This window comes from Geotrypetes seraphini, chromosome 7 (assembly GCF_902459505.1).
Source record: "Geotrypetes seraphini chromosome 7, aGeoSer1.1, whole genome shotgun sequence".
Lineage (NCBI taxonomy): Eukaryota > Metazoa > Chordata > Amphibia > Gymnophiona > Dermophiidae > Geotrypetes > Geotrypetes seraphini.
The window spans coordinates 152,077,891-152,092,835 of record NC_047090.1 but is presented as its reverse complement, the minus strand read 5'-3'; the positions used below and the strand labels follow the sequence as shown (position 1 = coordinate 152,092,835).

Here is a 14,945-nt window from a genome sequence, read left to right as displayed (position 1 = left end):
GCTTAGCACACGTCTGGAACAGCTTGCTAAACAAGAAAGAAAACAGGGCCAAGGCACTAAAGACAACAATTATGTGGGTCAGTGACAAACTGTCCTGCTGCACCGAGTGCACTGCTTAAAACCACTAGAAAGCTTAGACATGGAAAGAAAGACCACTGATGCAAGATCAAAGGACTCAGTGGTCCAGGGAGGTCAAGTAATTCGTACCTGAACAAGATTCAATGCTCCCAGCCTGAAAACAGGCTTAGTTGGGGTAGAAGGCCCAAAGACAAAAATTTTGGAAAAAATGAAACGAAAGTAAAAAGATGATGAAAATAATACTGTGAAAGCACACACACAAAAAAAACCCCACAATGCGTTTGATGCACTTCTAGACTGACTCCAAAAGAACAGAGCTTCTCGGCTTTGTGGAAAACTTAGAACTGATGGTCCCATGAGCTGACGTTGGGCAATCTTGAGGCTTGAAAAAGTTTAAAGTGACAGTACACTTTTGCACTGTCTGTATTGGGCTCCATGGATGATGTCACTAACATGAGAATACACTGCCTGCTTGTCCTAGGATAATCTGAATAACCCATTTTTTTCAGGATATGCTTTACTTTTAGAATATATTTTGATATCAAGTTCTTTGATGATTACAAAATTTTTATTAAAGTATAAAAATAAACAATATGCTGTACAACTGTCATTTTATGAATCATACAGCACAAAGATCAACAAAACCCGTCTTCCTTCCCCTCTCCCTCACAAATATCCTCTCCACTATCGAGACAACTGTGCAAGCCAAATTCTTACAAAATGTTGCATAGAAAATTCATGCTAACAGAATACCTCATTCACACACACAGAAAACAAATGCCATATCCATAATAGCAGACCAAAAATAATAAACATAAATTAAACAAAATCCCCAAAAGCCACACCTTGCATGTAGTATGATGCCTATATAGATAAATACCATATTTTTCACTTCATAAAACACACTTTTTTCCACCCAAAAGTGGGTGGAAATCTCGATGTGTCTTATGGAGAGAAGGTACAAATTTTAAACCCCCGCACCATTTTAAAACACCCACTCACCTATCCGCCCGCCATTGCTGCACCTTTTAAAACATCTACTCCCGCCTCCCGCCGCCTCCTCCTCCATCATCATTGCAGTACCTGGTGGTCCAGCGTGCTTCCCTCCCTCACTAGCAGCGCACAGTCAGGAGCAAGCTTTCCGCGCTCCTGCTTGGGCCCATGCTGTTTTCTACATGGTTGCCGTCAGTTCTCGCGAGTCCCACGAGAACTGACCCCAGCCATTCAGAAAGCAGGTACGGGGAGGAGGGGATGACCTAAAAGTACTGGAGGGATGATCTAAAAGTACTGGGGGGGGGGGTACGTGGGGATGATTTAAAAAGGTACGGGGGAGGCTGGCTGGCTTGGGGTTGGCTGCCACTATACATGCCTACCATTAATTTTAATTTAATTTAATTTAATTCTTATATACCGCTAATAACCGTGAGGTTTCTAAGCGGTTTACAAAAATGATGCATTAAAGATACAATAAATAAAAACTAAATAATTAAGATAGGTACTTGGAAATTCCCTAACTGTCCCAAAGGCTCACAATCTAACTAAAGTACCTGAAGAAACAGTATGATAAATAAAAATAAAAAGACAGAGGTAGATGTGCCCACCACTAGATGTGCCCACCACTAGACATGCCCTGTACCCTGTCCCGGCCTACCACTAGACCACCAGAGGGGGGACATGGTACAGGGCACACCATTTGGTTCAGAATTTTTTTAATTGTTTTTTCCTCCTCTACAGTTCGGTGCGTCTTATGGTCAGGTGCATCTAATGGAACAAAAAATACGGTAAATAAAGAAGTCAGAGTCAGAGTAGAGATACCATAAATAAAGGAGTCAGAGGTGAAGGTTTTATGTACTGACTCCACAGCCGTGGCTTTAACCACAATCAATTGTGAATTAGATGTGGATATTATTGATTTTCACTGTTCCATTATGTCACTGCATGCATAGACAAAGACTGAAAAAGGCTTTCTGGCACTGAAACGTCAGAGCAGAGGTTTTCAACTCAATCCCCAACACACTTACAACCAGTTGGTATTCAGAATATCAACAAAGAAAATGCATGAAAAATAGTGAAATCAGTTGACAAAATCCTGCTTTATCCAACATGTAAATTCTACATGATAGACATATCCAGGTCATTTTAACTGGGCCACAAGATTAAAGAACATAAGAATAACCTTACTGAGTCAGACCAATGGTCCATCCAGCCCAGTATCCCATATTCTTGGAGGCCAATCCAAGTCATAAGTACCTCTGATGGATACAGTGCCGCGGCTGCCATAACATCCGGAGAACCAAGATGGCCGACTAAAGGATTGGCTGAGCGCTTCGGTCCAGACAGCTTGCCAATATTGTTTACTTTCACATTAAATTACCCGTGATGCGGAAGTGGAGAGGGCGCAGTGCCGCTGGAGCCTCATGGCGCTCGGGCCCGGCCGCTTTCAGCAGTATGTACCAGCTGCTGTGTCGAATGCAGGACATCACGGGAGCGTCGGGTCACCCGCTGGAGACGCACTGGGGCAAGGTGGAAGCGATCTCCTTGGGCCCGGAAACCACCCTGAGCTCTGACATTCGAGTGCCTCCCCCTCCTCCCCAGAGTGCAAGCTCCCCGCGGGTGGAGGAACCATCGGGAATCGATGTGGGACTCTTCCCCGAGGCTGGTGGCAACGTGCGGGGAGCTTGGAATTGGACCCTCTGCATTTTCAGAGTGACCCTTCTGAACCTGGCGATTACCAGCGTCACGTTCTATATGTGAGCAGGAGACCAGCAATTATCAAGGAACCCCAGTAGGTGAGGACATTGTTTCTTCTAAATTTTTCTTTACATAAAAAAAACCCCAAGAGGTAACTCTTGAGGCTATTTGGGATCTAGTGGAAGACTTGGCTAAGATTATTAATCCTCAACTCTCTCAGTTAGAGCATAAAATTAATACTCAAGAAAAGGAAATTAAGACTATTAAAGTTGATTTACAAGATTTAAAAAAATTCAACTCTGAATTCTTCCCAAGAAGTAAAAACCTCTAAACAAATTACAGAAACACTTGTGAGAGATAACATTAATTTAAGGAGAAAATTGGAGTCTTTAGAAAATTTTTCTCGGAATAATAATCTTAGATTGATCAATTTTCCTAGAGTTGCGGCAGTAACCCCTAGAGATATGTTTAAAACGTTATATGATGGAGGTATTAGAAATCTCCAAGGAATTGCTACCGCCAATTACCCAAGTGTATTATTTACCAATAAAAAGGGAAGAAAAGTTAAAGGAAAAAGATGATCAACGAGTACTTAATATATCTACAATGTTGGAACTTTCAGATAGCGAACTTGCAAAGCCGGCAAAACTCCTTCTTACAGTAGCTTTGACACCAGACAAGAATTGGCTATTAAGACTTTTCTTTAAGAATAAATTTAAAGACTTTCTAGGGTATAAAATACAAATGTATCCAGATCAGTCACGAGATACACAAAAACGTCAACGTGAATTTTTGTTGTAAAAGCTGGGAGTTATTGCTCTTGGGGCGATCTATTTTCTTCGCTACCCATGTAAATGTGTGATAGTGTATCAATTGCAAAAATGTGTTTTCTTTGATCCTAGTCAACTGACAACCTTCTTATCAGCTGCTCGCCTGAAAAAAGGAGTGGATACTTGAAGCACTCACAAATTTTGATTTCCTGTCTCAGCCAATAACCGTATCTTTACTTTTATTTCTTTGTTACTATCTCGCTCATTATTAAAACTTGGTTCCAATTGAGGACTTGAGTTAAAGTTAAGCTATATTAAAATATCTTGAATTAGGTTAGGAGGATATAACTAATATTGTATTTTGTTTGCAGCTTAACTTTATCTTTCTGTACAAGTGATAACTTGATTGTAATTGAAAATTTATAAATAAATAAAATAATAGCGATCCGGGGGGGGGGGGAGGAGCAGGTGTGAGGAAGTCCGGAGCTGCAGGGCCGGCTTTAGAGGGAGTGAGAACAGGGCAGCTAAGCGTGCCGGTCCATCGCCTTCAAAACGGAGAGGGGGTAAGCAGCAGCAGCGGGGGCCAGTCTGAGGAGGCAGGCTTCGGCTTCGGCGCTAGAGGGAGGGGAAGCGATCGCCTGCCCAGTTGTCCTCATGGACAGCTTCAGGACGCTATCTCTGAAAACGGGACATTTCGGCGTCCCGAAACTAAGCGTGGAGACAACGGGACAGGGGTTCTAAAAAAGGGGACATTCCTGTTCCAAAACGGGTACGTATGGTCACCTTATACTGATGTGAAGTGTTCATCATCGGTCTTGTTTCAAAATTTATTTTATTTAGTGCAGGCAAAACCCAAATTCACTTATGTGATGCTATAAAGCACAGACACTTACCGTAACAGTTGTTATCCAGGGACAGCAGGCAGATATTCTCAACATGTAGGTGACATCATCCACGGAGCCCCGTAGTGGACAGCCTCGCAAGCAGACTTGCTTGAAGAACTTTCAAAAAGTTTGCGAGTGTTGCACGGCGCATGTGCAAGTGCCTTCCTGCTGAACATAGGTTGTGCGTCTCCTCTGAGGTACCTCAGTTCAGATAGCTAGCTAAGAAGCCAACCAGGGGAGGTGGGTGGGTTGTGAGAATATCTGCCTGCTGTCCCTGGATAACAACTGTTACAGTAAGTAACTGTGCTTTATCCCAGGACAAGCACGTAGCATATTCTCAACATGTGGGTGACCTTCAAGCTAACCATAATGGGATGCTGGGAGTGTTGGCAAATTAGGAGAATAAATGTTGCAAAACTGCCTGGCCAAAATGGCCATCCCGTCTGGAGAAAGTATCCAGACAATAATGAGAGGTGAATGTATGAACCGAGGACCAAGTAGCAGCCTTGCAGATTTCCTCAACAGGAGTTGATCTGAGGAAAGCTAGACGCCGCCATAGCTCTAACTTTATGGCCGTGACTCGACCCTGCAGAGCATAGCAGAAAGAAATGCAAGCAGCCATCCAGTTGGAGATGGTTTGCTTGGAAACAGAATGCCCCAACTTATTTGGATTGAAGGAGATAAAAAGTTGAGGAGCAGTTCTGTGAGGTTGAGTGCATTATAAGTAGAAAGCCAAAGCATGTTTACAGTCCAGAGCATGAAGAGCTGTTTCTCCAGGATGAGAATGATGCTTTGGAAAAACCACTGGAAAAACAATGGATTGATTGAGATGAAAATCTGAAACCACTTTAGGTAAGAATTTAGGATGAATATGGAGTACCACCTTGTCATGATGCAATACTGCGAAAGGTGGATCTGTGACTACTGTGAAAGGTGGATCTGCGACTAGAGCTTGTAGCTCATTGACTCGTCTAGCAGAGGTGAGCACAATGAGGTATTTAAGGTGAGCCGAATCTATTGGTTCAAAAAGAGGCTTCATTAATTGAGCAAGAACAACATTGAGATCTCAAACCACTGGAGGCGGCTTGAGAGGTGGTTTGACAATGAAAAGTCCTTTCATAAACCTGGAAGCCACAGGATGAGCAGACAGGGGTTTCCCTTCGATAGGCTGATGAAAAGCAGCAATAGCACCGAGGTGGACTCGAATGAATGTAGATTTGAGGCCAGATTGAGATAAGTGCAGCAGGTAATCCAAAACAGAAGACAAGGAGGTAGATTGCGGCTCCTTGTGATGAATAGTACACCAAGCAGAGAATCTAGTCTATTTCTGGGTGTAACACTGTCTAGTGGACAACTTCCTGGAAGCCTCTAGAATGTCCTGTACAGATTGAGAGAATTGTATAGTGGCAGTTAGGTTGAGAGGTACCAAGCTGTTAGGTGTAGAGACTGGAAGATAGGATGAAGCAGAGACCCTTGACTCTGTGTAGGCAGAGAGGGAAATACTGGTAGACGTAGAGGCTCCCTGGTACTGAGTTGAAGTAGAAGGGAGTACCATGGTTGTCTGGGCCACCGAGGAGCTGTCACAATCATAGTGGCATGCTCCTTCTTGAGTTTGACAAGAGTCTTGAGAATCAGAGGGAATGGAGGAAACGCATAGAGAAACTGATTCACCCAAACCAGAAGAAAAGCATCTGCCTTGAGGCATTGAGGAGAGTACAGTGGTACCTCGGTTTACGAGTGCACTGGTTTGCGAGTGTTTTGCAAGACGAGCAAAACATTCGCAAATTTGGTGCCTCGTAAACCGAGCTTGCCTCGCTGTACGAGCGCCCCCCCTGAGAACCGGCACCCTCCCCCCCGCGACCCGGCACCCCCCCTCCGCCGCCATCGGGCACCCCCCGCCGCCACCTGAGATCTCCCAACCCACCCGAGCCCTCTTCTTACTTCCCTCCGCATTGGCATCGCCGGCATCAGCATGTCCTGTGCCCGAAAATCTTCTTCCTGTGCCGGGCCTTGAGCATGTGCGCATGCTCAAGGGCCGGCACAGGAAGAAGATTTTCGGGCACAGGACATGCTGATGCCGGCGATGCAGAGGGAAGTAAGAAGAGGGTTCGGGTGGGTTGGGGGATCTCAGGTGGCGGCGGGGGGTGCCCGATGGCGGTGGGGGGGGGGTGCCAGATCGCGGGGAGGAGGGTGCCCGTTTGCGGGGGGGGGAAGGTTTGGGGTGGGAACATATCAAAGCAAGTTTCCCTTATTTCCTATGGGGAAACTTGCTTTGATATACGAGCATTTTGCATTACGAGCATGCTCCTGGAACGGATTATGCTCGTAATCCAAGGTACCACTGTATATCCTGGAGCAGAACTGAGGCAGTTTGTTGTGGGGAGATGCAAAGAGGAGGAGATCCCCATTGAGCAAAAATGTGATGTAGAGGCAAGGAATTGAGTGTCCATTCGTGAGGTTGGAGATGACTCAATTTGTCTGCCAGTTTTGCTGCCCTTGGATGTAGACAACTCTCAGGAAGGTGTTGTGAAGGATGGCCCAATTCCAAAGCTTTAGAGCTTCTTGGCAAAGAGAGAGATCCTGTTCCTCCATGACTGTCTGTTTGAATGAGGACTACCTTGTCGTGGAGAAGATGCTGAAAGGCTTTGAGAGCATAGATCGCTCTGAGTTCCAACAGACTGATATGACATCGATGATCTATGCTGGACCAGTGACCTTGAGTACGGAGACCATCTAGGTGCGCCCTCCAAGCGTATGTCGAGGAATCTGTCGTGATAATCTTCTGATGAGGGGGGAGTGTGAAATAACAAACCTCTGGTAAGATTGGAAGAGAGCATCCATCAGTGGAGAGACTGTCTCAACGAAAGAGTCACTATAATGTGTTGAGAGAGTAGGTTGCAAGCTTGCTGCCACTGAGATGCCAGGGTCCACTGAGGAATTCTGAGGTGAAGTCTGGCAAAAGGAGTCATGTGAATGGTAGAGGCTATGTGACCGAGAAGAACCTTCATGTGTCTTGCTGAGATTGACTTGAGGGAAGACACTCGTTGACAAAGGTGAATGAGAGCATCTTAAAGTGGTTAAGGCAGGAATGCTCTGAGTTGAACAGTGTCCAGGATGGCTCCTATAAACTGTAGAAATTGGGAGGGATGTAACTGGGACTTTGTAAAATTGATTTTGAACCCAAGACTTTAGAGAAACGCTATAGTCTGTCGGGTTGCTACAATAACCTCCTGTTGCAATGAGGCTTTGATAAGCCAGTCTTGAAGACCCTGCATCCGCAGGGCTGCAGCCACCACCACCAGGCATTTTGTAAAGACTCTTGGAGATGATGCGAGGCCAAAAGGAAGGACTCGGTGCTAAAGATGAAGATACCCCACCCAAAATCTTAGGAATCTGCGAGAGGCTGGATGAATTGGAATATGGGTGTAAGCCTCTTTGAGATATAGGGAGCATAATCAATCTCCTTGATCCATCAGGGGATACAGGGTTGGAAGAGAGATCATTTGAAACTTCTCTTTGACAAGAAATTTGTTGAGAGCTCTGAGGTCCAGGATAGGTCGCAAATCCCCCGTCTTTTTTGGGACCAGAAAATAACAGGAATAAAATTCCATGTCCCATTGGGTCAAGGGAACCTCCTCGACGGCACGGAGGCGAAGAAGAGCCTGAGACTCCTGAAGAAGAAGGGGAAGTTGCGGCATGTTGGAAGGACACTCTTTTGGAGGGAGATCAGGTGGAATTTGAAGAAACTGGAGCGAGTAACTCTCTCTGATGATGGTGAGAATCCAGAGGTCTGATGTAATCAGCTCCCATTGTTGGTAAAAGTAATGGAGACGACCCCCTATGGGAAGGAAAGAAGACTGATGGATAAAGATGGACGGTATGCTCAGATTTAGTCAAAAAGACTGTGCAGGCTTAGCTACAGCAGGAGGCTAGGGTTTTTGTTGACGCTGCTGCTGTGGCTGTTTCCTGGATGGAGGCCTGGAGTAAGCCGGAGTAGATTTCTGTGGATAATGACGTGGAGGTGGCCTATAATCTTAGAAGCTGGAGGCTTATGTTTAGGTCAAATCAAAGAGGCAAAGGACCGCTCATGCTCTGACAGACGCATGGTGGCAGCCTCAATGGAGTCGTCGAACAGCTCATTACCTTGACATGGTATATTGGCTAGACCAGTGTTCTTCAACCTTTTTACACCTATGGATCGGCGGAAATAAAATAATTATTTCGTGGACCGGCAAACTACTAAGACCGAAATTTTTTTTAAAAAACCATCGCCGCCCCATCCCCGCGAGCTTGGTCCCACAAACCATCTGATCTCATCCGCACAAGCCTCAAATAGTTATGATTTTATATTGAACATATTTTATTAAAGTATAAAAAGAAACAATATTCTATACAATTGTCATTTTATAAATACAAATAATACAGGGCAAAGATCAACAAAACCCCTGTCTCCCCTCCCCTTCACATATATCCCCTCTACTATCAAGAAAACTGAATAAGCCAAATTATTACAGAATGCTACACAAATATCATGTAACAGAATACCACAGTCACACATGACAGGAATGGTGTTAGGGGAGTGGAACTAGGGCAACTGCCCCCTGGTCAGAGAGAGCCCTAAGCCAGCTGGAAGCTAAAGAAGTACTGCCTGGGCTTTGCACTCCCCAGTTATGTCTAGCAAGATACATATTTCAAATCTGATATATTTGAATCAAAAGATAAAAATAAAATTATTTTTTTCTACCTTTTGTCGTCTCTGGTTTCTGCTTTCATTGCCTTTTCACTCTCTTCCAGCCAGTGTCTGCCCTAAGAATTGCCACTGCTGGGTCAGACCAGAGGTCCATCATGACCAGCAGTCCACTCACACGTACCATGGCCCAGTACAGTGGCAAGATAACCTTCTCTGTCTCTTCAGTCCAGCATCTGCCCCTTCCATTCACTGTCTGTCTTTCCCTGCCATCTCTCCTCCTGCCCCCCCCCCCCAATTTGGTCTGGCATCCATCATCTTCCTTCTGTTCCCCTCATGGTCTGGCATCTCTGTCCTTCCCTCCCCCCTGTGGTTTTTAGCATCTCTCTCTTCTCATTTCCTCCACTCAGATCTGATATCATTCTCTGCTCTCTCTTCCCTTTTCTTCTCTGGTCTTCCTTCTCTATTTTCTGCCTCCATCTAAATTAAATTCTTTCTTACTATTTAGTCCTGTTTCCCTCTTTTCACTGTGTCTACTCACAGCTTGTCACCCCTTTCCCTCACCCCTCCATTATCTTACTATTTTCTTCCCCCTTTATTTATCTCCTCCTTCCATCCAGTATGTGTTCTTTCCCCACTTCCATTCAGCATCTGCTCTCCCCTCTCAACTGACATCCATCTGCCTTCTGCTCTCTCTCCCTTCTTCCCACTTCCATCATCTGTCCCCTTCTCTCTCTCATCTCCTCCATTCCATCATTTGCCCCCCTTTTCTCTCTATCCCTCCCAACTTCCATCATCTGCCCTCCTTCCCCTCACCTTTGCAGGTCACTTTCTTTCCCCTGAGGGTGGCTCATGTCAGAGGGGAAGCTTTGGCCGAGCAGAACCGCTTGCAAGGAACAATTGAACTTACTTGATTGATGTCGATGCTGGGGCCCGTTGCCATTTGAAGGAAAAAACAAGGGACCTGCAAAGGCGAGAGGAAGGGAAACCTCCAGGACAGCTGCTCTTTGCCCTCCTTCAGCGGCCCAAGAGTCCAGACCAACAGCGGCAGCTCTGTGTACTTTTAACTTCGGCACAGAGCTGCCCCTAAGCAGTAGTTTAGCGCGGTTTCATGAGGCAACCTCAGGGCCTTTGCTAGACCGGCCTGCTTCGATGATGCGATGTGGGCCGGCTTAGCAAAGGCTACGAGGCTGCCTCATGAAACCGCGCTAAACTACTGCTTAGGGGCAGCTCTGTGCTGAAGTTAAAAGCACACAGAGCTGCCGCTGGTGGTCTGGAGGTGAGGAGACAAGGCAGGAGGCAAACGCGGTGGAAGGCAGGAGTCCCGACGAAGGCAGGAGTCCCGGCACAGCGACTGCAACAGGAAGTTGCAAGTCAGCTGACGCCGGCCTTTCGTTGCGGCGGGGACCGAATCCTTCGCGGACTGGCAAGATTTTTTTGCGGACCGGCGGTTGAAGAACTGTGGGCTAGACGATCTTGAAGGACAGGATCCATGTCCACAATGCGTAGCCAAGCCAGATGTCGCACTGCCACAGAAAAAGCAGTGACTCGAGATGACATTTCAAATGCATCATAAGTCGCTTGAAGCATGAAAAGACGTATTTGTGATAGAGTATGGTGAAGCTGTTGAAACTCAGGCAATCGCTGCAGGTAAGTCGGAGAAGAAGTAGGGCATGGTCTTTATGTAGTACTTCAGATAAGATGTGAACTTGAAGTTGTAATTCAAAATCCTGTTTGCCATCATGGAATTTTGATACAGACGGAGTCCAAATTTATCCATTGTCCGTCCTTCTCTGCCTGGAGGGACTGCAGCATAGACTTTGGTGGGCTTAGATTTTTTTGAGAGATGACTCTACCACCAAAGATTGGTGAGCCAATTGCAGCTTCTCAAACCCTTTACAAGGAACTGTACGGTAATGAGATTCCATTTTTGAGGGTATAGCCGGAATGGAATAAGGAGTCTCAAGATTTCTCAGGAAAGTTTGCTTCAAACCAGGATTCATGGGAAGTCTCATGGTGTCCTTTGGCGGATGGGGCAATTCCATCTCAGCCAGATATTCAGGAGTATACTTAGACTCTGATTGAAGATCAATTTGAAGAGCCTTCCTCATTTCAAATATGAATTTTGAAAAAAATGTGGATTTCGAAGATGAAGAGTCCTCAGGAGGAGAAGTGGAGCGAGACCGAGGCATTGCTGAATAAGAAGCCTCCTTGGAGTATTGGGAAGGGACGTCAGTATCCAACGTAAGAGTCACAGAAGAAGCTCCACTGTGTGATATAGGTGGAGTCAGAGAATGCTTACGTTTGAGATGTCTTGATGGAGAGGGCCCAGGAGTATGAGGAACTGAATGTCTCGATTTGTGCCTCGTAGAAATAGGGGAATGAGGATCCCTCTTAGCATGCCTCAACAGAGGAGTCTGGGACCTGGACGAGTCTCGAGATGGAGAAGCACGAGGCGCTGAAAGCTTCAGAGTTCGAGACCTATGCCCGGTTTTTGAAGGGGTCTCGATGGGCCTTGAAGAAAGAGATAGAGAAGACTCCTTATCCTTCCTTGAAGAATGCTTCGAATGAAACCTTGATCGAAGCTTCTCTACCACCTGTCGAGCAGGTTGAATAGCCGGGGACCTGGACCTGGAAGGACGAGGCGAAGAGTCACTGGAGGACAAAGGCCGAGACCTAAGAGGTTTTGCTCGTTGTGCCTCGACAGAAGGCTCAGACTGGCTCGCAGAAAGTAGGGTCGAGGTCGGGGCAAGCTTGGCAAAGACTGAGGTGAGCTGCCTGCTCAAGATTGCTTGCAGCATGTCCTCAAAGACAGGCACCGAGACCAATGACTCTGGTCTACAAGGTGCAGCAGTGCGCTCCACAGAGGGCGATCTCGAAGATGAGTATTCCCTGTTTTTGGAGACACGCTTCGGAGGGGGTCTCGTAGAGGCTGGCATGACTACACTCGTTGCCTGGACTGCCTGAGACTCAGCTGGAGGCTTCTTTGCTAGTGTACCTGTGGAGGGAAGAGCAGATTTGCATGAAGACGAGACCTTAGGAGGCACAGCAGTCGAGGCCTTCACAGACGAGGGCGACTTGCTCGAGGTCAAGGACTTGGCCGCCGCTGAGGTCAAAATCTTTTCTGCAGATAGTTCCATGGAACCAAAGAGTTACTGGATCTGGACACGATGTCTCCGGAGACTCTTTTTTGAAGGGTAGCACAGCGCGGGCAGGACACAGGACAATGTTCGGGCCCCAAGCATTTAATACACCAACGGTGCGGGTCAGTAAGTGAAATTGTCCAGTTACGCTGGCTACACCTTTTGAAGCCCGTAACAGGCTGGGACATAGAAAAAAAGACGGCCGCAGCCAAACAAGGTTCGGCGGCAGGACCTGAGCCCAAGCCCCGCCAGATGAGAACCGACGAAAAAAATGAAACTTTTTTTTTAGAGACGCACCGCACAGCGACTACAAAATAAAAGAACAAATTAAGAAAGAAAAGCCACGGTGTGAGAAGGCAGAACTCAAAGCCGGGTGGAGCTGAGAAACAAGAACTGAGGCACCTCAGAGGAGACACACAACCTACGTTCGTTCGGCGGGAAGGCACTCGCGCATGCACGGTACAGCACTCGCAAACTTTTTAAAAGTTCTTCAAGCAAGTCTGCTTGCGAGGCTGTCCACTACGGGGCTCCGTGGACGACGTCACCCACATGTTGAGAATATGGTGCCTGCTTGTCCTGGGATAATTGATATTAGGAAGAGCACTTAGCTTGTGGCCCCACCAGCCATTTCACTAGCAAGTTCCCTCAGGGGCTGATGCTCTTCGAAATTTCATTTATTATCTTTACTTTTAAAGCCCGGCATTCACGGAGGCTCTCCTCGACCACTTTATTTGCCATCAATGTCATTCATGTTTATATGTTCCTAACTGCTGCTCTTCACACAAGGCAACCGGCTCTCATAAATAAAAACTAGGCCTGGCTAACGTGCCATCCTGTCTCCTAACCCAATTGGCCAGATGCCCCAAATCCACCCCCACTATTTGCACAGCGCTTCCAGCAGCGTCTGACTCGGTGCCAGACAGGCGGTACCGGACATTAAAGGGGCCAGACGCCAGCTTCCCCCCCCCTCTCCCTCCCCAAAGCGGAGGCGGCAGTTGGCTCTTCCGGTCCCTTTCTGTGTCTCACCCTCCCACCTCCAACACCTTCCTCACGGTTGCTTCGTGTGTGGTGAAAATTAACGTGAAAAACCCCACGCTCTCCCTCCCCCCTCCCCCGGTCTCACCTGGCGGTAGTGCAGCCGGAAGGGTCTCAGGTACTGCGACGAGTTGCACGGCGCGATTTCCAGCTCTTCTAACAGCTCCATAGCAGGCCGGGGCGGGGGACAAGAGGAGCGAGAGCGGGCGGTCGAGCTCGAGGACGTGAAAGGCGGGCAAGGTCCGGGGCGCGGGAGGGAGCCGCGGCGTCGGTCACGAGGGCGGCCTTTCGGGCGGTGGCGGTGGTGCTCGAGGCACGCAGTCTCTTGCCTCGGAGATCGCGTAGGGCACTCTGGTTTGAAAAATAAATTTTAAAAAAAAAGATTTTATCTCACGTTGCCTTGGGTTCCCTTTTAGAAGTCCTCTAGTGAAGCCATTAAGGGAACAGGATAGAATAAAAATAACAAAATTCAAACTTAGTTAAAACCATAAATGATTCAGAGAAAAGGGGGGAAAAAAGGGAGAGCACATGGGGGGGGGGTAACTTGCGCATAGCTGCAGGTACGACGGCCAGACCACCTTTCTGTGCAAACTGGATGGGGCATGCTAGTTATTTATTTGCTAAAAACAAAAGGAATTGACCCCAAAATGTCCACAAAGAAGAAAATCCAGAGAAAACCAAAAAAAACTTTGTGGAGTGACGATGTTCCCAAATGGACTTTATTTGAAAGTATCAAAGTTCCAAAGGTACACTAAAATCATCCTCATAAAATAATTCCATCCACATAAAAGTAAAACATCCACATAAGAGCCTTAAAGGACCTAGTCCGCTAGGGATCAGGACCCAACATGGTCCGCGTTTCGACAAAAAGCCTTCTTCAGGGGTCCCTGGGGGTCCTATAAAGGTGAGTATATGGGAAACAATTGTGTGATGAACTGGAAGTGAGACACTGTTAGCATTCCTCCTGTCCCATTCACCGCAAGGCTGCTGAGGAGTCGTGGGGTCATGTCACAGCCCACCACTAGACCACCGGGTCTTGCGGCAGGCCCTGTGGAGCCCTGCAATAGGTCTGGGAGGGGGGCAGGTAGGCAATGGGCTGAATATAAGCAGAGACCCCCATTTTTAGGCCTTATTTCTATCCTCTGGACATACTGTACATACTCAAATATAAGCCAACCTAAATATAAACCGAGGTAACATTCCCCCCTCCCCCCAAAAAGGAGGAAAAACAGTTGACTTGACTCCCCCCCCCCCACACACACACACACCGGTTTATATTCAAGTGCCCTCCCCTGCACTCAGTGCCCCCCCTTTGCCAGACTCTGCACCCTGCCCATTCTCCCTTCCTGTCCTGCCAGGCTCTGTACTCTGTCCCCTCTCCCGATGCCTTGCAGGCCTTCACTAGGCTTGCCATAAGACCCAGTGGTCCAGAACAGGAGGGATCTCTCTGTCTCCTGTCCCTGACAACTTTGACAATGTTTACCTCTCCACCTCCCCCACATATCTTTTAGCTCCTTGGTGGTCCAATGGTGAACCGAGACAGGAGCAATCTTTTCACACTCCTGCCCATCCCATTCAAATCTGCTCCCTGAATGGCTGATGCGAGTTCTTGCGGCAACCTCGCGAGTTCCCATGGTCTCTGCGAGAACTCGCATCA

At 47.2% G+C, this 14,945-nt stretch overlaps 1 protein-coding gene across 7 annotated transcripts in view; it reads right to left on the bottom strand.

Moving 5' to 3' along the window:
• NUDT14 (nudix hydrolase 14) overlaps window positions 1–13,634 on the bottom strand; it is a 157,715-nt gene extending 144,081 nt beyond the window's left edge. Inside the window, exon 1 of one of the 7 annotated variants that reach the window (XM_033951961.1) lies at window positions 13,377–13,634. In XM_033951961.1, the coding sequence (XP_033807852.1) occupies window positions 13,377–13,457 (81 nt within the window). In that variant the 5' untranslated portion in view covers window positions 13,458–13,634. Of the gene's footprint in view, window positions 1–207; window positions 411–12,940; window positions 13,055–13,376 lie in introns of those variants that run through there. The other 6 variants (XM_033951954.1, XM_033951957.1, XM_033951960.1 and 3 more) reach the window with 6 other exon arrangements.
• Between the last annotated feature and the right edge of the window lie 1,311 nt (window positions 13,635–14,945).